Source organism: Engystomops pustulosus, chromosome 3, assembly GCF_040894005.1.
Source record: "Engystomops pustulosus chromosome 3, aEngPut4.maternal, whole genome shotgun sequence".
In the NCBI taxonomy this organism is placed as follows: Eukaryota; Metazoa; Chordata; class Amphibia; order Anura; family Leptodactylidae; genus Engystomops; species Engystomops pustulosus.
Genome location: NC_092413.1, coordinates 48,532,482 through 48,554,508, shown reverse-complemented (window position 1 = coordinate 48,554,508; position 22,027 = coordinate 48,532,482). Strand labels below are relative to the sequence as shown.

Sequence of the window (22,027 nt, the reverse complement as noted above, 5' to 3'; positions counted from 1 at the left end):
GTTGTTAGGTGCAAGTCAGCAGTGGATAGGTGCTAAATGTTTATCATGGGATGACCCCTTTAAGAAATATATTTTAATTATGATTTCTGAATTAAAAAGTCTACATTTTAACTATGGATTTCTATCTGTATAAAGTAACTATATATGGTATTGTATCTATATTAGAGAACTATGGAAGATATGTATATGGTATGTCGTACCTTTGTGACCTTTTATTACAGTTTCCTTGATTTGGAAGCTTTTACGACTGTTCGTGCGTGTTAAAAGTGTCACATAACAAAAAATGCCTGGACCTTCTATTTACTTTAGTGAAAGTCAATGGATATGTTTCTAATGCAATGTTTACAGAAGAATATAACGGTGTCACTTACCAGCGCTATTAAATGGCTCAACTGTTGTGTATTTATAGCCTAATATGAATTAGTTACTATAAAAGTTAAGCTCTTGTGCAACTCTAAAATGGAAAGTTTTTCGGGGGAAAAATGTGGATTTATAATTACGTTGCACATAACAACTCATGTACATAACAGTAACTGTACAAGTGTGTCCTGCTTTATGTTACAAGCGCCTGAAGCCATTCCTAATGACGGGTAACCTAAGAGGAGTCTCTTCTATGGTTTATGTTCTGTCACTGAAAGCTGAAATCTATTTAGGCAAAAGTTTCCTGCGAAGGGTGTGAGAATTCATACATGCTACAGCAGTATGTAAGGGTCACTATGAAGAATAGGACCTATGGGGACATTTACCAGAAATCTGGTGTAGAAGCCCTGAAATAAATGCAATTTATTGCCAGTAATTTTGAGTTTCCCCTTCACATCATGTCCATGCCTTCCCTGAGCGCTACCTAGACCGTGCGAATGTTCACCTTGAGCGTTCACATGTTTTTTTGTGACACATTCCCGTTATTCTACTGGTCAGTACGATCACTATGTAATAAGATTTATAAGTTTTTAAAAATATATATATTTAAAATAGTTTTTTTTTAAAAAAAAAACCTTTGCATCTGGCTTTGTGCTACTTCCAGTTTCTGGCTGCAGTGAGCACAGGGCCGTGTACTTTTAGCCTTAGGCCCCATGCACACTGCTGTTGTGGGGATATATATGGCTGCAAGATTGCGACCATATATACATCCCCATAGACGTCAAAAGGCTCACCATACCATGCCGTGGTCGCAAAAAGACAGAGCCTGTTCTGTCTTTAGCTGTAAGAACGGCCATGCGGCACTATTTTCTATGGATAGAGGAGGGATGAGCAGAGCTCACCCCTCTCCCAGTCGCTCAATGCATACAAAAATCTAATGAAATAGTTGTGGTGTGAATAGGTTTAAGCAATTCCCATTAAGACTCAAATATTTCACCCTGGATCAGCTTGAGGTGCTTGTAACCGATTATAGGATTACCCTGCTGTTTAACTTTCTGCTGTTTCACATATCTCCATTTTTAAGTGTGTAAAGGGACTTAGTCCACATGAGAATACCAGAAAAGGGACACACAAGGGCACATTTACTAAGAGTAGAGAAAACTTTGCCTGTGTATAGGATTCAGGATTTGTTGTGCACGTTCTTCATGAATCTGACACTCCCAGCACTGCCCTGACAGAGTGCACCAACTTTTTTCGGTGCACCTTTAACATAGGGCTTGCAACACAATTCTGGTGCATGGTCGGAATTAGCACAAAAACGCCCCCTAATTTCACATGATGACTAGTGTAGATGTGCCACAAAATGGTCGTGTGCGACACAAATGTTGTGAAGTCTCTTCTTAAATACCTGTACAAGCATTTTGCACCTAAAGGAACACGCGCTGACGCACAGCCCTTAGTAAACAGTGTCTACATTACTAAGCATTGGATGCTGTTCTGTTTTTGTAAGTGTATGTTATTTACACTTTTCACATATTAGTATTAACGCTTACACTCTATACTGTGTAGCTATTGTTAGTATGTCCTATTACACAGGTCACACATTAGTGATAACACTTAGTTCAAACAGTTTAAACACATTCTTCTATATTAGAATACAATGTGCAGTGTTTCGCTCCTTGACTTTTTCAGCTGATAAATTTAAAAAAAAAATATTTTATTCTACAAAAGACTCCTTTCAGATGATTTACAGGGTTTTGGACAAAGCCATGGTACCTTTTCCAGATCCCAATGGCACAACTGACTCCTAGTGGGATAAGGACAGTTTTCTGATAATTAGGATGGGAAAATAAAAACATAAAAATGTATGTGTAGTAGAACTCCTTAATTTTTGGTGGCAGGTTCTCATCCCAATCCCATAAAATGGTTGTGTCAGCAGACCCTTATACTGGAGGAGCATGGGTGCACTAGCTGGGAAGTCACATTATAAAACAAACATAAAGGCTACATTTTCGTTTTGGGAAAGAAAAGCTGAAAAAATACTTAGTGGCGAAGTCTCTACAAAAAGGAAATCACTGATGAGTTATAGAGGTAATACACACATAATGTACACTCTTAGTTAATAGTGCACAACCAGATAATAGTGCACCACACAACAACCGGGATGTCTCAGCTTGTAACTGGAGTGCAGGGGTTATAGGGCTGATCAAATTTTGTTGTCTTACCAAACAGCACTTTTCCTTTTAAAAAGATAATACAAGATATAACATATACAAGATAACAAAACAGAAAATAACACCATAAACTCAAAATGAAAAAAAAGCATTGGGATGAACTAAAACACATAAGTTCAATATCCATGGATTACGGTACATACCTGTGATTGTGAAGTCACCTAGTCCACATTGAAAACAAAAGAGAAAGAAAGAATACATTAGTACAAGAACATCATTCACTACTTGCCTTGTGGAGCAAAATTTCTGCCAATATCACACAAGACTAAATTTCTGTAAATTGTCTTGAAATGTTTTTGAACATCTAAAAAAACACTTCTAAGTTGTATCAGAGAACCTCAGGGGCATCACAATAATGATGTAGCTGGTAATTGTGTTAAATGATACAAAGGCCATCTCCTTTCTAACATTGGTAGAACCTAGAAGTGTTTTGTAGGGTGAGTAGAACTCTTTGAATCCCTCAAAATGTTAAGATAAACTGAGTACAAACATGGTTAACCATTTTAAAAACCCCTCGCAGCAGCATATTCTGAATAACCGAAGGGCTTTTCATTGCTGCAGCCAATCAAAGCCTTTTCGGAAAACTGTATAACAGTTAGTTATCGGCTACAGTGATGACAAGCCCCTGTGCCAGGACATCATTGCTGGGGGACCTAGCAAATCAGAAGCTTTGGAGGATTATATAAGGTGCAAATTAATTTTCAGCTTTCTATGTAACTGGCTGGGACATTTTGAATAGAATTATTCTTTTTAATCCCTTTATTTTTTAATTTGCATTTAATCAGAAATACATCTGTAATGAAGGGCTACAATCCCACAATGTAAATGAATGGGAGAATTGTCATGCCTTTATATTACTATTGCCTGTACGATCTCTCCCTGATCCCCACACACATTATAAAATAACAATAGGCCTACCAATTATTAGTTGTATAGTTTGATTCCATTTAAAACATATCTGGTGTATATAACTGTATCTATATTACCCCCTAGTGGTGGCAACAGGAGTTTAAGATTTGGATGTTATGGATGAAAAGAGAATAGTTTTGCAATAGTGCAATCTCTAGATAATGGTATATTATGGTAATATTAATGGTAGATAAATATATTATGGATTTCTGTAAATGTTGTTACACATATATATATGTATATACATAAAACATAAGGACGTTCCAGAGCAGCACAACAACATGGGTGCATGTCCATCAGGCTGTTGGCAATGTAGTCTCCAAAACATACTTCTGGAAAGAGGCAGACCTCCAAATTTCAAGTGAAAAGTAGGGTGTCTTGAAACGTTACAACATGGAGTAAAAACACCTGTTTTTTCACTTGATATTTGGAGTACTGCCGCTTTCCTGAAGTGTATATATATATAAGTATTTTTGGAAAAAAATTGCAATATATACTAATATTAAATCTATATTATGCTTGTCTTCACTGCATTCTCAAACATCTATCACATTATTTGTAGCACTGAGCATACTGTCTCTGGATTCAATTGTATTTTACAACATTTTCCCCTTTCCATATGGCTATCTCACCAATTTTTCTTTTATGAAAAAAAAAATCAATTTCTTTCAATGTTTTATGTTTTTATACAACATTACAGTTGATTTCTCTAGAAAATACCAAGACCGCATCCTTGTCAATGGGATAGGGGTCATTTAACAGCGCAGCAGGAGATCTGTAGAAACTCTACTGATCCCATTCATTTTGCTTGCGTTTATTTTGGCTATTTACTTGTCGTGCTGTGTCATATAATGTCCCTTCTGTTAGTTTTCACTTCCTAGGTTTCATTTCTACAGATTTGTAGGATAGAATATAAATTACAATGTTATTAACTAAAGAGACATTGGGTCCAAAGAAATTACACTTCTGATGTTCTTGACCCCTTCTCATCGATGTCCTTTTTAGATTTAGCATTTTCATTTTTCCCTCCCCACATTCAAAAATCTATAACTTTTTTATTTTTCCACATTAAGAGCTACATGAGGGCTTGTATTCTGTGTAACAAATTGCACTTTAGTGACAGTATTTAATATCCCAAGCACTGGGAAAAAATTTCCAAATGTGGTTAAATTGGAGAAAAACGCATTTTCTTGTGGGCCTGGTTTTTACGGCTTTCAGTGTTTACCCTAAATGACATGCCTCTTATTTTAGGTCAGTACAATCACAGGGATACTACATTTATATAGGTTTTAATGTGTGTTAATAGATTTTTAAAAAAAGTCAAACCTTGTGTACAAAAAAAAAAATCTAATAACTTTTTCATCCTGTGGTGCACGGAGCTTTGATTTGAAATGTTATGTTTATTTATTTTTTATTTTTTATTCAATTTTTTTTTACAACTTTTCAGACTTCTTAGGGTACTTTAACTCTAGGTTTTCTCATTGATGCTACCATATATGGCGGTACTACAGTATGGTAGTATATAGGGACTTTACAAATTTATTGCAATGTGCCACTGGCACATTGTTACAAATGGCCAAAAATCATACAGCCTCGGGTCTTACAAAGACCCTGGGCTGTCATGGAGACATGCCAACAAAATGCCTTGCCCACAATTATTAAGGGTTTAAAACCTTTTTTTTAGGCACTTTTCCTTGGTCCCTTGTTTGTCCCTTTTTTGCTTGCACAGTTACATTACTGTGAACCTCCCAGAGCGTACACTAAGCGGAGGCCAGGGGATTGATGCAATACCGTTGCATTCATCCTCCAGAAGCGCCAATGGCTTCTGCTTAGTATATTTTGCAGCAGCATTTTTTCATCTAGTGTTTCCTGCTGGATGTGACAAATACTGTGCACTGAGCCCTCTCCATATGCCCGCAGCTGACATGCGGCGTACAAATACATCACACATTGGTGAGTGGTTTTTAAAGGGAATCTAACAGGGGAAATTAGACCACCAAAGTAAAAATACTGTCTTGTAAAGCTTCTCAACATTAAGACAGCAATGCCATCGTCACAGCAAGCCATGCCTGTACAGTCAACCCCTTGTTCACTGCGGCTTCTTCTGGGAGTACATTGAAGGTGCCGGATTGATGAAGCTGGTGGGTGCACTGCATAGACACGGGAGATGACTGGAAGGAGGTCAGCAAGAGCATGCAGTTCGAATACAGTGGTGGGCGAATGTGCAGTGCAGTTGGAGGGAGGAATGTTGATTGCAACTGGAGATGGAGCCTGAAGGCTTTATTCATGCCCCCAAAAGCACTTCAGACTGATAAGTAATATTTAAAAAAAAAAATTTCGGCACTATATATTTATATTGGGGACAAGAAAATAAAGGCATGGCTTAGTACAGAGAAGCCCTACAAGATGGTATTTTCAGTCAGGCGTCCTGATTTTTATGAATATAGATTCCCTCTAATGCTTGGACCAGACATACCTTAAAGCATTTACTGTAGTATTATTATGTCTTTGTAGTTTGCATATCACATTATGGTCATAGTTTACTTTCTACAGATAAATTTATTCCAAGTGGATTTGGGAAGAAAAGAATTTTAACATCATCAGTTACCTGAATGAAATCTTGATTTTTTTTTCTTAAAGAAAAATGTATTGCTAAGCAGGGAAGGCACCTAATTAGTATGCTATTTTGACAGCTGTCTTTCACAGCTGTGTTTCACTTTGCACTAGTCAAATATATAGTTATTTAAACATTTTTATAGTTCTATATTTTTCATTTATATCTGGCAGTAATGTAACATGACACATTTTGATATGGTTCTATGCTGTAGGGCTAGTGTCACTCTCCGCTATTGTGGCTCCACTTTCAGTTCTATTACCTGACAGAGAAAAAGTGGCTTTTCCCCCAAAAAAATGTGAGGGTAAAACCAGACTAAACTGATTTATAGAACAGTTTCTTTGTGGCCTCACTTATTGTAGAAGGCCACAAAGAGTATCTTTTTCTCTTGAGAAGGCAGCAGATGCACACATTAGAAGGATACAACTGATACTTAAAGGCAATCAGGAATACACTCAGGGCCCCCACCACTTTACTCATAGGGGGCTGTGAGCTGAATGCACAGCAGCAGTGTCACTACACAGCACGTGAGCCCGTCTCCAAGTTGTAAGAGTAACTGACTGGATCTGTCAGTCAGAGCGTGGCCAACCAGCCATACTCAACTGCATTCTGCATGCAGTGTGCTTTTCAGGAGCGACATTCCATGCAGAGTGACACAGATTGGCTGTACTGGTTGTCAACTAAGTCCTAGCCAATCAGTTTTTTAGGTATACTTCTTGACAGATCACTCAGTTCCATCTGTAAGAGGAGAGAGAGCTCTCAGGGAAGCAGTGGAGCTGGGACTGTTATGGTGAACCAGTCCTAGTCGCCATAACACTGCCAGCTCCACTGCTTCCCTGAGTCAGTACTACTGCCACTGTGCCAGCTAGGCTAACATGTAAGTAGGAAAAATTTAGAATATTAATCGTAATTTAGAATAGTAATGTGTACCACTGTCTGGGCTACATTCAGTGGGAGTTCCTACCAAATTTTGCACCCAGGTTCGTCCACCTAAGCTAATCCAGCACTGAATACACTAACTGAGGTGTTTCTGATTGTAGAGTCCTCTCTATCCTAACCTCTATAGTATCTTTATCTAATCTTTTTGCCCTATCTAATTAAATAAAACAGTGTCTATCCGTTTATGTAAATTAACTGCAAAGACTACTGGTGCATGGCGCAGACTGGATGAGTTACCCCACATCCCTGCAGCCTCTGAGGTCTCACCTCCCTGTGCATCTCCGCAGCACTTTTCAGTTCTTCAGCTCGTTCCCATGTGCGATAACTGTCGGCTCACTGCCTTCTCCTTTGGAGCACGTGCAGAGCTCCAGAGAAAAGACGGAAGTTATTGTGCATGCGTGGGCACAGGCTGAGGAACCAAAGAGCCCTGTGGGGACGTGCAGGATGGGCTACTCCCTGTCCCTTAAGTTAATTTACATAAAAGAAAGCCAAAGTTTTATTTATTCAGGACAAAAGACTAACGACAGTGTAGGGCTTAGAACAGAGTAAGGAATCTACCCTCAGGAAAACCTCAGTTAGTGTACTCCTGACGATAGGTTCCCTTTAAAGGGGTTGTATCAAGGACCATACCTAATACTATAGTGGGGAACAGATGAAAGGAAGGGCAGTGTTTTTATTAAACAGGTTATTTGAAAATTGGAAATAAACCCTTTTTAAAAAAGATGCATTGTCTTGATAAAGTAATGAATGAGACAGTAATTGTTATGCATTTCATAGATTCACTAATTATTATGTAGTGGGTGTTCATTGTACCTCCATATTAACTACTAGGGAATGTAAGGCATTACATCAAAGGGGTTAGACCTAATAGGGTCACTCATATAAGTCTGCTGAGACAACGATGTCAGGGGAATTCCTGTTGCACCCTGTGTCCTACTGGAGGAAACTATGCAGTCATTACTGCCCGCATGCCCCCTCCGTCATAACCCCTCCCATAGCGGCAGTTAGAGGGGAATGCCTCTAAGTTTATTTATTTTTTTATTAAATAATACAGGTACCATCCAAAATTCTGAAATAGAATAAGGGAAGCTTGAGTTGCACAGGGTATTGATTGTCTGGGTCAGATCTTTAATTACACTATTTATTGAACATGGCCGGGATATAAAACTAGCTGCTCTAATTAATGGCAATTTAAACAAAAGATGTTAACTAAAAACAGAACTAGTGATCCATTTGATAGTATAAACAGCATGCAGTGTCCCTGTTCACATTCCATGATTTGCCCTTATTTAATATAGGGAGATACTAAACTGTCCATTTGTGCCTTTTAGGCTATTAATGATCTAGGAGAAGGGAAATCCCTGTCTGAAGAGAAAATACTAATTACCAGTTCCAAGCCTATTAATGGTCTATGAGGACCGTGTTGGCTCAGTGATGTTAAATGCTGCAGGATGACAATTTACTGCCCCCGGAGTCAGGACTCTTGATTTAAATGGATTTGTGGAAGACAACTGTCCCTATACCGGCCCGGCCAAGGTCTTTAATCACAGCACGACAGTAAATCTATGTTTAATGAATAAACAGTTCATTTTTCATTAGATGGTGCATGTACATGTTGATTATCTACAAGTTTGCATAAATACACTAACATAATCACAACGCCTACTCAACTTATATCTCATATCTTACAGTACATACTGACCACTGTAGGCATAAAACATACATTGCATCACATAAATACATATAATAACACAGCAAAAAAGGAGGGCAAAGCGTCATCTTAAGACAAGGAAATTGAAAAAGTGGGAACAAAGGAAATGAAATGCTTACCAAGCTCATTCAACAACAGGGCTGTAAAGAGAACACATAGACAGACAGAGGATAAGAAAACACAAATGAGAAATGATAATGGAGAAGATGTCCACAGAAAGAAGAACAGTATGGTTAAGGACCCTCAGAGGTAGTTACTTGAAGTGTTTCCATGCTGGTTGATGATGCCACCTTAGGCTGGTACTGTATTTAAGAAATTGATAGGCTACATTTTTATTACTATTTATCAATTTGTTCACCTCTATGGGTAGATTGAGAAAAAATGAGTCATTGGGTACTTAACCTTTCTTTTCATACAGCTGCTTTATTTCCTAAGACTCAAAGAAAAATTTGTCCTCATAAAAGGAGATTTATCGCTAGGTAATTTTTTTGTATCTGATCTAGTTATTCTTGGCCGGTGCAAAGCCTCTTGCAGAGAATGTCGGAACATCATGGGCATACCACAATTCATATCAAGTCCATATAAGATTGGAGCTATATGGTGTACAAGATAGTATTAAAGCTTACTAAATACAATCTAACACTGGCATTCACCTTAGTTAAAGGGGTTGTTTCATTAACCATTTTTATCCACTATTCTCAGGCTAGGGGATAAATATCTGATTGCGGAGGAGGGAGGGGTTGGAGGTGTCTAAGCTGTTGGACATCCTTCAATCAGCAGATTGGCAGATTACAAGTCCCTCCTGTTAACCAACCAGAAGTCATCCTGTGGTCCACTGACTTCTACAGGACTTCCGAAAACCAAACTTATTTTGCTATGTAGCAGATAAGGAGAAATTTCAATCTCCCGTTCTACTGATTGTAGAGGATAAAACAGATGATACCCCCTGCAATCATATATTAGCCCATGGATAAAGGATAAATATAGTTTGACACAACCCCCTTAATATTTTGCTTATTTATTATGCCTTGAACTTACTTTGGGGCTGCTGAATCCCTACCAGTCTGATATTTGAGACCTATTGAATGGTTATGCCATCATTATCTCTAGACTGCAAATTTACTCTAATTCAAAATGTTTTGTTCGTAAATAAACTATAAATGTCTGGATACATTTGCATATTTTTAGTTGCAATCCCTAAATGTAATGTTGTAATTGTTCTGTTTGTTGGGCCAAAAATCCTTGTAAGGTATTGCACAACGATAAGCAGCAATAACTCAGCCCTTTTAAAATACATGATTCTTTTATTAAGAAATAATAATTGAAATCCCGCTAGACAGTGCATTGCTTAGAAGAATACACACAATAACACCACACGGATGTAATTAAGTAACATCTTAGGCCAGGCTCCATAAGGCAGCATAGTGCTGTTAAATTATCTTAGGGTTATAATGCAAATGAGCAACCTGGTGTGTTTTATCACATCGCCAAGTTTCTTTTGGCATCATATTTATGCAATGATTGCTATAATTATTATGCATGTTCACTAATTAAGAAGTGTTTGTATCCTACTCAAAGATCCAGAAAATCATGTGTTTCCCGGAGATTTGTAGACGGCCTAATTTCTCATATTTGGGGGTTAAAAGCTAAAGTGGAAGTTCTTCTCAATTATTATATTTTTTTGAATAGTTTTGACATTTCTACATTAGACTTGATTAAGCAAAGTAATGATTTGGCCAAAAGCACCTAATCCTCTGGATACATAATTATATACTTGATAGAACCGGAGACGAATCAGTTGTAAGGAAAGTCTCACTTATTACGGGTTTTATGTTTGTTTTTTTTTATGTTCATCAACTTTTTGAATTTCATTTCATGCAATTTCACATATTTCTGTCAACATGCAGGATATTGGATTTTAAGCAATGGAATTAGTACATTTTATTTCAGGTAGCATCTGTCATGTAAGGGATTAATATTGTGTTAAAGAACATGCATGTCTTTATTAGTAAAAAAAAAATTCCAAGGAATTATGTCTATTTGAGGGGACTACCTTGCTATTTTTATATAGGTAAGTTGGTTCTATGTTGCCTCTACGAATACTTGAAAGATCTTCTGAATACCTGAATTCTATACCAGTAGTCCTAGGGTCTTGAAGATGCATCACCTATTGTGATCTGTCGTTAACATGTGAATTCTAAATTCAATAAATTCAGAATCCTTCATAAGGTGTCATGTCCAGAATGCAGCCACTAGAAATGCTGGTCCTTATCTTAAGCTTTTTGGCTTCATTCAAAAGAGATAAAGGCGGATCTTAGACTGTAATATGCCTCTGTTTAACAGGCATCTCTCTCCGATTTTAAAAAGTTTTATATGAATGGAGGTACACTTCAGAAGTTGTATACCTCCAGCCAGACATTTCCCTTGCAGTGGCCGCTGTAATTGCAGTATTAAATGGCATTTTGTAGTGTTATATTGCTTTAGTTGTATATGGCCCAGTTCTGCTAAAAATTAGGCAACACTTAGGGCCAGTTCACAAAGCAGATTTTCCAAGAAATAAGGTCCAATACAACATGCAACATGTCCAATACTTTGAGCAAAATCCAAGCAAATTACGCTTTGGATATAGGACATGCTGGTCAAAATCTGATGGATTTTGGCCTGGAGTGTGATCAGGATTTTTGGCATGAAAATATGGGTCAAAAACCACTGTATGATGTGACCCTTAGCTGTGGCTCATAAATGGAGCTGTGGCTCCATTATAGCTGTGGCTCATAAATGGAGATCCGTATGGTTTTTTTGCAGCCACTTCATTTGCAGTGCTTTTTTGGAAGACAAGGAGTCTCCATGCATTTTGAAAATGTCCTGATGGAAAATATTTATAGGTGATCAAATGGAGATTATGGTTATGGCCCTTGATTACTGATCCTTCCTAAAGTAACGTAAAACATATATTACAGTGCGGATATCACTAGTTGAAGTCAGCCATCTTTGGATTTTCTTCAAGCTATAAAAGTGAAACTAAACGTATCAGCATTGGATTGTCGTTTAACTAATTATAGAATATCTAGGGGAGGCGTGTATGTTGAAGCTTTATATATGGAAGAAGGTTTACTACTGTGACTTGATTACTTAATAGGGGCCTTTCCAAAATGAGATGGCATCTATGCAATTATGTACTTATACATGGTACTTGTACAGGTGGGAGGGATAGAAGGAAGGAAGGGATGACTAAGTAAATGCCCCTTTACTCATAGGGGCTAACACAGCAATTAAGTTTCTTGCTTTTTGTTAACCACAAGATTGCCACAACATGGAAGTTGCCCGTGGAAGTCAAGTTTGCTTAGAGAGATATATAAGAGTATCAACAAAGAGCTGGCTAGGCTGTACAGAAAGCATTGCACAGAATTCAGATGCCAAGCAAGAGGAGAGAGAGCAAGTTGTGAGAGTAGGAAATTACAAACAGGAGAGAAAGTTGATTTTTATTTGGTTTGTTGAGTTTGTTTTATTATACTCTCACACCTCTCATTCCTCCTCGTATCCAGATTGGTTCTTCAAGCACAAGGTAGAAAAAGGACTCTTTGTCATACTCTTCTCTGTCAAGTATTTTTAGGGTAATGTACTTCCTGTAGGGACACAAGACAAAGGGAAATGGATGTTTGCAGTCTCACACACATGCTTTAATATTCATCTAAGCCTGATGGTTATTATGAGGTTATGAGTAGAGAAACATGGACACATTCACAGTAATTCAAGGGGTAATTTTGAACTAAGTAAATATTTTTATTAACAACATCATCTTTTAAAGATATTAATAAATTGTAATTTAACTAACTTGACCAGGCAATGAACCCCTTAAAATCTAAAGGCCCCTTGTGGATACGTAAATGAATGTGTGCATGTTACACTATGGGTTTATTAGGCCATCCAGGTGAGGTAAGTCAGACATATTGCTAGTTAGGGCTCGGCCTCAGAGCAGATCCCCCACCTTTCTTCTCACTCATCTCCACCAGACGAGGTTCCCCAATCTCAAGGAAGAAGGTCTTGTTTTTCTCATATTCCTCATCATCAATTATTTTCACTGATATGGTTTTGCTGCAAGAAGAGGAAAAGGAAAGATTGAAGAGAAGAAGCATAGGACAAAAGGGAAGCAGACAGTCAACTAGGCAATAGTATTCACAAAGCAAGGCTAGATAAAGGTGGGAATAGAGAACAGGGTGAGCCAAGAAAATTGAGGGACATTTAAGAAGAAGAAGCCAATTTACTAAACCAGTGAAATATGAGATTATTCTTTGGTCCTACAATTATTAAATAAAATATTTCTTAACATAACATGAAACTAATATATACAATTCTTTAATGTGAATGTTGAATGTTACATAAGAGGTTCTTAACCTGAGTGAGACACAAAAACATTAGAACCGAAGTAGTAACTTCAGTTATACCAATGTCTCTACTGATGGTCACTTTATATGGCAACTTAAAGGAACATTAAGCTTAGAAAAAAAAAACAATATTAGAAAGAAGGAGTACAAATTTGAAAGACTTTAGCCTAGAGGGTGTATTTTTCCGTTAATACAGACAAGGCATAACAGGTAAGCTCCTTCTCCAGCCAGTTGTCTTGACAGACAGAACAGAGAAGATGAATACAGTGCTATCGCTGAGCTGCGTGAACGCATGAAGATTTCTGATTTTTATTGAAATTGTAATATGCAATTAATATAATCAGAGGAAAAAATGGATTAAGGGGAAGAGGGCTGCAATTTTGTATGGTCAGTGTTCCTTTAAACTCCTTCTACCTTTGCCTTTCTGAATTACACAAATAATTTAAGTGATTGTGTGATTTGTGTGATTGCAAAATCACATACACAATGTCAAATATAATTTGAGAAAGTCTTATATTGTGCATCATTGGTAAGGATGAAAACCTCTAGCCACAATGGATATGACGACAATATAGGTCTTTGATAAAATCCTGTAACTGGATAGAATATACACCCAGAGAGAAATTACAAAGGCCGAAGCTCAAAAGTTGAAGCCAAAAATTCTTTCTGTTATATTGTACAGGAAATGAGATAATTATAACCCAGTGAAGCCGGCTTTGTAAAATGCATTAAATTGTACACAACCAAGACAAAATGACTTGTTCATATGGTGAAAAGAAATTTTACATTTTTATTTTGGAAAGTCTTGAAGAGTGAATGTACCTTAATTGTGGTCTATGGATGTACACATATTGCAGAATTTTTAATTCAATGTATTCTATGAAAGATGTTAAGATTTGTCAATGAGGAACCACTTCATAATTAATAACCTTGTAACCCATCTCTAAAACCTTAGGTCAGCCTTACAATAATATCACTGAATACTCTGTCAATTACAGTATTAAATGTCATAAATGCAGGAGCTGCAACAACTGGAGTGGGGGGGAGGGGTTCCCATTCTGGTGCTAATTAACACCACAATATTGCTAAAAATCTAGAAAAGGCACCTGGAATAGAACCCACCTTCCATTATAAGGTCTAAGATCCTCTCTCTAGGTTGAAGGAACGTGGATATAGCAGAAGACTATCGATAAGGCTCCATCCGACAGGGTGTGCTCTGATTGTCATGTGACGTTCGTTTATATGCCAATGACAGTAGTAGAGCCTCTAACTATGGCAGTGATAAGACATTCTCTGAGTTTTATGGCTCTGGTAGTTGGCTCTAGCCCTGGGCTCTTGGTCAAGTGCATTGAGCCTACTTTATTTGTTTCAACAATTACTACATATTGTTTTTAGGAAGACAAGACTGATTGGATTTGTAAGGACCTGTGATCACCAATCTTGGTTTCCTGAATGTCACCTACCTGCTAACCTGGAGTACGGAGGGATTGAAATTCTAGGACGGGCTGAAGGGAATCATACTACATGCACTGATTTGAAAGAGTCTACCTGTACTTTTCTGTAAGGCTTGTAACTATTTGGAAGCTGCACTTCACTAAGAGAGCGCTCCCTGTTTTTGTCTCTTTTCTTTCACCATTCATCGGAGGTCCATTGAAGCCGCAAGCCCCTTTGCCTCTTTCCCAGGTTATGCACTGCATAAATTATCTTTAAATATTCATATTAACATGTATTATAGGCACCAGAATCAATAAAAAGTGCAGCAGGTGACTCAAAAATATATAAAATTGTACAATATTTTGAAACTCATTGGTCTAGCGCCCCGTCTATACTCCCATCCATGCTGTTCCTTCTGGCTTTTTCTAGTTGGCAGCAGAACAATAAGAGAAGCTACAGCTGGGAGGAATGAAAGAAACAAATTGAACTGGCAGCATTTCTCCGGATAATACACAAAACTGGCAATTTAAGGCATTAAAGTGGCTAATTATTTTGTTATTGCCCATTATGTTCCAAACATCACGTACGTCAGGCACCCTTCCTTAATACAGTTGTGGCCAATAAACAACCCACTAGATTGTCATTTAAAGCGGGAAGGCAGGAGGGGCAAAAGGACTCTTTGCTGTGATTTTGCTCCTGTACTACAGACAGCAGCCATCATCCTTTAGTAATTAACCAGATTAGGTTCCAATAGACTCAAAGTCTGAATGTGTAATCACTGTGTTATGATACTTCCACTGTGTTTGCCATTATCATCACACTCCAATCAAAAGACACTTGCAAGGCGCCTCCATGAGTACATCCACTGCGGAAATTGCTGGGAAAAGAAGGAAGTCTTTAGCGGCTTTAATTTATCTGACAATACCTCCATCAGGAACTTCAGTTTTAGCATCTCTCGTATTTGAGAAGAAATTTAGTACTTGCTGTTTTGCCATTCTTAGAGCTAACTTCCAGTTTCAAAATTCTTTTCCAAATCTATATTGCCGTTCACACTGTGCTCCTAATCCCCGGTATAACCATAATTATAGTTCTGTCAGCCACTACAGGGAACACAGACAGTTACTCATACTATTTATACTTTAAACAAATTAATAGTATTCAGTACACTCCTTTGCTCCCCCTAGTGTTGGCTTTTTACAGGGTATTTGTAACTATGTGCAAATTGCATCTCCTTCTACAAACAGACCAATCTACAGCGGGTGCCATAGCTAAAATTTACATGTTTACATATTGAAGGTGGATATAAACACAAATTGACCTCTGCTGGAGATTACATTCACCACTTTAATAAGGTGTTAGGGTACAAGTCACCATCTGGCTGATAAATTCTGACTAAGGCAGTTTGTAGACAAGTAGGTTTGCTCGGGCATACTCACTTTGTGTGATTTACAAGCTAGAATGTAGAACACCAATACTAAATGTACTTCCTGAGTTGATTTCAGCAGTACTACATTGTTGGAATTATATCGCATGGACAAACTGGGGGTTATGTATCATTAGGCGGCTCCTTGGGACAGTTTTATGACGCCTTTGGAGCTTCATGCCTGTCAGATTTATTGAAGTGGCTTTGGTCCTTTTGGTCAGCAGTGTCTGCGACTTTTAAAAATAATCACAAAATAATCCCATGTTTAAAAACTTGCAAGTCAGAGGGGAGTGGTGCGGCTGTGCAATTTAAAAAAAAAATTGTAAATCATAAATCTGGCTTTACATGGAGTTGCAATAGCAGTGGATCTATGATCAAAATACTCATGGATTGAGTTTGTCAGAACAAACTTCCTTGCCCTAAAACTACTACTGAAAGTTCTTAACTCACATGTTGGATTTTAAACTGACTTGGTATAAAAAGGTGGTGTACCTGTTTGACTGACAGCTATTCCTGATGTATCTTACACATCCACATTTGGTGTAGCCATGTATGTGTTTTAAATGGGGAATAGGCCACTGTATATGTCTTACTGAAGCAAAGGGAGTCAGGAGGACACTCATTTACATTAGCTGATCGACCACTCCCCTGGTTAAGCCGATACTAATCCAATCCACCCTCTAAATTATTTTGCTAAATCTACAAACTGTTCTTTTCCAATTAAATATCCGTAGAATAAGTTTCCATGCTTGTCCTTCAGGCTTAATATGAATTCATCAACATTCGGCACAACCTCTAAAAGTTTAGCAAACAAAGCGAAGATCAGCGAAATGAATATGAATAGGGCCGGACATTATTTACCTCGGTGCCTAATTTAATTAATACAAATAGATGATTAGGTAAGAGGCGAATGACATTTTTGGGAGAGCTGGCAAAGTGGCTTTCAGTGAATTTATAAACAATGATAACTAAAATTGGACTCTATGAAAGATCCCATCTTGGCACAGGCCACCATCATCTGACAGGGTTAGGAGAACAGTACATCATCTCAAAACCATTAGCAGCAAGATCAATGACATCTCTAGCAATATGCATTACTTTGTTTACCGGTTCCAATCTTTGGGCATAAGAACGGCTATTCTTGGCTACTATAATTAGTCAAAATATCTCAATCAATCGTATGCAGGAGCAGCAGGCGGTCCGTCACATGCTATACGGCACTGCAAACTTCTATAAACAAATTAGAGTCGATATTTTTAGGACATGACTATTTATCTTCTTTATAAATGAAAAATCTGTTATCACTCAAGACGATCACTATAGAAGTGGAACAAGTCCTGTATAATGATGGCTTGTTCTCCTGTATGTGACAATATTAGCATGCATCATTGAAGGCCATGAGCAGCCCCAATAGTGTATAAAAGGAGTTTAGTCCAAGTAACGCCATTTAATGTGCCTATGAGACAATAAACATTTAGCCACATTTTCTGGTATATACTACGCTATAAAAAAATTTAAAATGAAACTAAACAATGTAATAATTCAGAAGATCTATCATCCAGCTTCAGATATGGAGCATTTTAGGACTGTCCAGTCTAGCTTTGCACAGTTTAACTTTAAGGCACCATTAGTAAATTTGCCCCATTAGATTTTACCCCATTAAACTACCAGCCCCTTCTGTTGGAGTCTGAAATGCTCTTTCTAGAATTTTCTCACTTATGTGCTATCTCACCTGTTTACCTAAAAATAAAAAAAAACTATTCACTCCCAAAGGAATATAAAAATTAGGAGAAAAGAGTCAAATTGTTCCTAGTCAAGTTTAGAGGCTGTAGGGTGAGTGTCACTTCAGACACACCTATCTATGGTTCTATAGCACCATGCTGCTGGTGGCATATTAAAGATAAGAATTGTATCTTTTAGAAAAGGCCTGTGGTGCTGCAAGAACCCAACATACAGGCAGGTAAAGAAATACGTTGGAACCAGATCTTTATCTGTAGCATGCATTTCCAGTAGCGTTCCTGTAACCCACAGAACCACAAGTCTGCAATTTTAAAGATGAGATTTGTATCTATCATATGACACTATTAAGGGATTATAGAACTAAAGATAGTGGTGTCTAAAAGCTTTTAAAAGTGACTCATCTCAGGCAAAATATGACTTCTCCCTACTCATTTTCACATAACTTTGGAGGTAATTTATTATAGATAAACAGGTGATATTTTACATAAAAGAGGGACATCTACAACAGACATTTTATACCCTTCCTATCGGGGCTGCCAGTTTTATGTATTGAAAGCAAGTACCCTCTACAGTTACCAACTATTTATGAGGTTTTATCAAATTTCTCCTACACAGTTTCTACTCATTGGACAGTGTCAGACCGACCATTTGGTAACACCCAGTTGTCAATTTACTGCTAATTATTCAGTAGCAATAGCAGAAGTAGCTGAAAATGAAGAGTTCTTAAGACAGATGCCCTATAATTGTTACTTTATAGTTAATGCAGGTTTTTAATAATAAAATGTCAGACAAGTTCTTCAACATCTAACATCTACATGACTCATATAATTGAATTCTAGCCAAGATTCTTTTCATACCCAGACGTGTATCCAAAATGAAGAAATATCTAGATAAAAGGCTATTCCATAACCTTTTTACAGCACATGTAATAAGACTTCACGGCTTGACCCCAGTTAGCTGCAATGATGAACCTGTTACATTCATTTTGCAGTGTCATGAGGTGCGACACATGCGAATCATAGTCATTAGTGATCACACAAAACTGGTTGCAGTCAGTTTATTACCCGTATTGACATTCATGAAGACTTACATAAAGTGATGACCTGTATAGTGCGGATTCTATCACCAAATAAGTATCCGAGGATAATATCCATAAACCAGGCTGAAATATAGGTTTGTGCATTGCATTGATTGGTTCACATAACTGGTTGGTAGATATTGATGAGGAACAATAATTATATGTCACTACTGATAACATACACAGCGGTATATCATGTCGATAAAAAATTCAGATACTGGAGTCATATGGTGGAAAGTTTCTGCCATTCTTGCATTGATTTATTGGCCCAGCAGCTTTGGCCATGCTGAAATCCTATTCACCATCAGTGTATGCCTCACTTCATCATTATCATACATATCTATTAATAAAGGGTTACGCAGGGCTATGTTAATATTGTCATAAGCAAGAGCTGGTGCCTTGTACAGAACACACTAGGAAAGATAATCTGGTTAATGACGGGAAAACCGTACGAGTGATGGAAAGGGCGATACACAACATAATACACAAACTAACAATAACTACCTGACTACTATAAAATCCTTACAAAAACCTATTCATTTTCAAACATCTTAACGTCATTTTGTCTCCAAGCATTGCTTATTCCCTGCCACAGGGAGCACACAGGACACATACGCAGTTGAACTATTATTATAGGTGTTAAAATCGCCTTGTTACCATCAGACCTTGCAATCTTGTTAATTCCCACATGTGAAAACCCAACAATAGAGCAGATTAACCTTTCACTTTACAGGTCCTGCAAATATCGCCTGCTAATGCCCTGTCAGCTTTGTTTACAAAAGTAGCCAAGTTATATGACGGAGGCAGAAAGGTTATTTAACGTACTGTACACGCAATCGGTAAAGGTCCCTATGATACTGTCTATACAATGTCATCCGGTCCTTAAAAGTACAAATATACTATAAAAAGAGTTCCCTCAAAATGCTGCGATTCACAAAGATTGTGAACCCAATCTCCTGCATCTGTCGCTTCTCCGCTCAGGTCTGCTGACATTCACTATCTTCTTCCCGGTGCATGTAAATGCATTGGTTGCGACACATTTGTATATTGAATCCTGCGCTCAGTCTGAATCAGTCGGATTGTCCGATGGGCCCCCCCCCCCCAGATTTATATCGCATGAAAGCCGGGGCCACTGCGCCAAAATCCAATCCTGTGCGACACAATCTACTTCTAAATAGCTGTCACAGCGGCGCAAATCCTGAAATTTTCCAAAATACAACGGAATTGCGTTCTGCTGACCCTTAGTAAATAAGCCCCATTATTTCTGTTCATTATACAATATGGTGTTTATAACATGTATACATGTAAACTTTACATGCAGAACGTGTGGCTCCAATATATACACACAGGGGGAGATTAAATACTGTATCTGAAGCTGGATGATTTATCTGACATAGTTTAAGAAGGTAGAGTCGTAATTTAAACCATCTATTGGTTGTACTGGTTTATGCCGGAAAAATGCACCTAAAATGTGGCTCTTTCACATCATTTGTGTCACACTGAATTTTTCCTGGGAAGCAATTTTTCCAAGGCCACAACTTTTTTGTCGATCTAGTCAGAAGAGTCTCTAAAAATGCCCTCCTAAATGAGGTGAAGGGCATTTCATACAGTTTTTTGGTGCCAATTACAACTGAATTCTGTTTCATAAATGTTCCCTATTAAATTTGTGTCCGAGATTACAGGGAGCAAAATCTAGAAGAAGAAAAGAGAGGGCCTTGATCATGGAGGTTCCTTGAGTGCTGTATCTAAGACAATATATTAATTTTGCGGAGGACCATTGAATACAATTTAATAATTATTAGTACATTTATTTTAATTTATTAATTTATTCTACTAATCTCTTTTGCCAAAGTTCAGTTAATCAGAGTGTTAAAACCTGCACATTTCACAAACTCTGTCCCTGCCTACTTGCTGGTCCTGAGCTAAACCACAGGCGTCAACTGGGCGGTGGTCCCTATCCTTGGTACACAGCAAAGTAAGACAGACAAAACAGTGAGGTCCTACAAATAGGGTCAAAAAGCCTGATGGCGGAAATTTGCACAATCGTTAGGCATTAGAATAGTCAAAAGGCACAAGAAAAGCTCAGTAGTATCACAGCAAACACAGAAGAGTATATGGTATAACAAAGATCTAGAAGACTTGTGTAATAGGCACTGCATTAAGTAAAAGATGAGTTGGTTTGGCTATCTGTCAGTCCAACTGACACCTGTGACACAACCCCAACCCCCCCCCCCCCCCCGGGCTCAGAAAGGCAGCAAGATTTCAATCATTTCGACCCCTGCAGGACATATAACTGTGTGTGGTGCTCATCCAGCTGCACTCAGAACTCCTGCAGGTTCTAGTTCAGCAGTTTGACAGAGAACTATAGAGTCCCATCATGTACCTATTAGCCAATGGTTAACCATTTTCAAACACTATCCTCAAACAAATTTTCATAATCTTATCTATGAAAGGGGAAAAATTCATAACATTTATGTAACTTAAGGTGATAAGATTTGCTAAATTGCTGACAGCAAGGGTTAAACGACTTCCAAGGTTAATGTTCTTTATATGCAATTCCAATACATGGAAAGTTTTACTTAATGTCACCATTTTCATGTCTGTCTTATAGATTCTCTCCCATAACTTTGACTTTTTGTGATGGTCAGTGCTCTGAAAAGCTTGGATACAGTGTTGTATTGCAGATGTAAGGAGCCATGAATGAAGACATGAGTCACTGTGATCACATCGAGCTGTCAAGTGTTTACAGTATAAGCCCATATTCCAGGATAATGCCAACCTCCTTTTCCTTTGCAGCTGCAAACTGTTGAAGGCACGCTGTATACGAATCATAGGATGTGAATACCATCAAAATATCCTGGGTACATCATCCAACAGGACACAGGCATTTACATCTGCAGCTGGTGGAGACCATGCTTCATTATGCCATCTGGCAAAGTTACTCTTCCTGTTCGAAGCTAAAATTTGCCAATCAGTCTGCTTAGTTTCTACCAGGCTTAGTCCGAAGGTTCATATGTTATATTGATATGGTTTGCGTATTCCAGCCAAAGCCATTTTCAGTTGCAGGAGGCACTTCTGGTTGAGGAATAAAATCCTTTCTTGGTTTCTGCCAGGAAACTATGAACCGGTTGAGCGAATGTTTTTGACAATATGCACATTTCTACTCAATGTTATGGAGAGGAATAAAACCTCCACAGTAG

General features: G+C 37.9%; 1 protein-coding gene across 7 annotated transcripts in view; it reads right to left on the bottom strand.

The window, feature by feature from the left end:
• SLC8A1 (solute carrier family 8 member A1) overlaps nt 1-22,027 on the bottom strand; it is a 371,105-nt gene that overhangs the window by 59,446 nt on the left and 289,632 nt on the right. For 2 of the 7 annotated variants that reach the window (XM_072140722.1, XM_072140723.1), the window contains 4 exons: nt 12,756-12,862; nt 8,887-8,907; nt 2,738-2,755; nt 2,586-2,600 (listed from right to left, as the gene is read on the bottom strand). In XM_072140722.1, the coding sequence (XP_071996823.1) occupies nt 2,586-2,600; nt 2,738-2,755; nt 8,887-8,907; nt 12,756-12,862 (161 nt within the window). Of the gene's footprint in view, nt 1-2,585; nt 2,601-2,737; nt 2,756-8,886; nt 8,908-12,289; nt 12,394-12,755; nt 12,863-22,027 lie in introns of all 7 variants that reach the window. The other 5 variants (XM_072140726.1, XM_072140724.1, XM_072140725.1 and 2 more) reach the window with 5 other exon arrangements.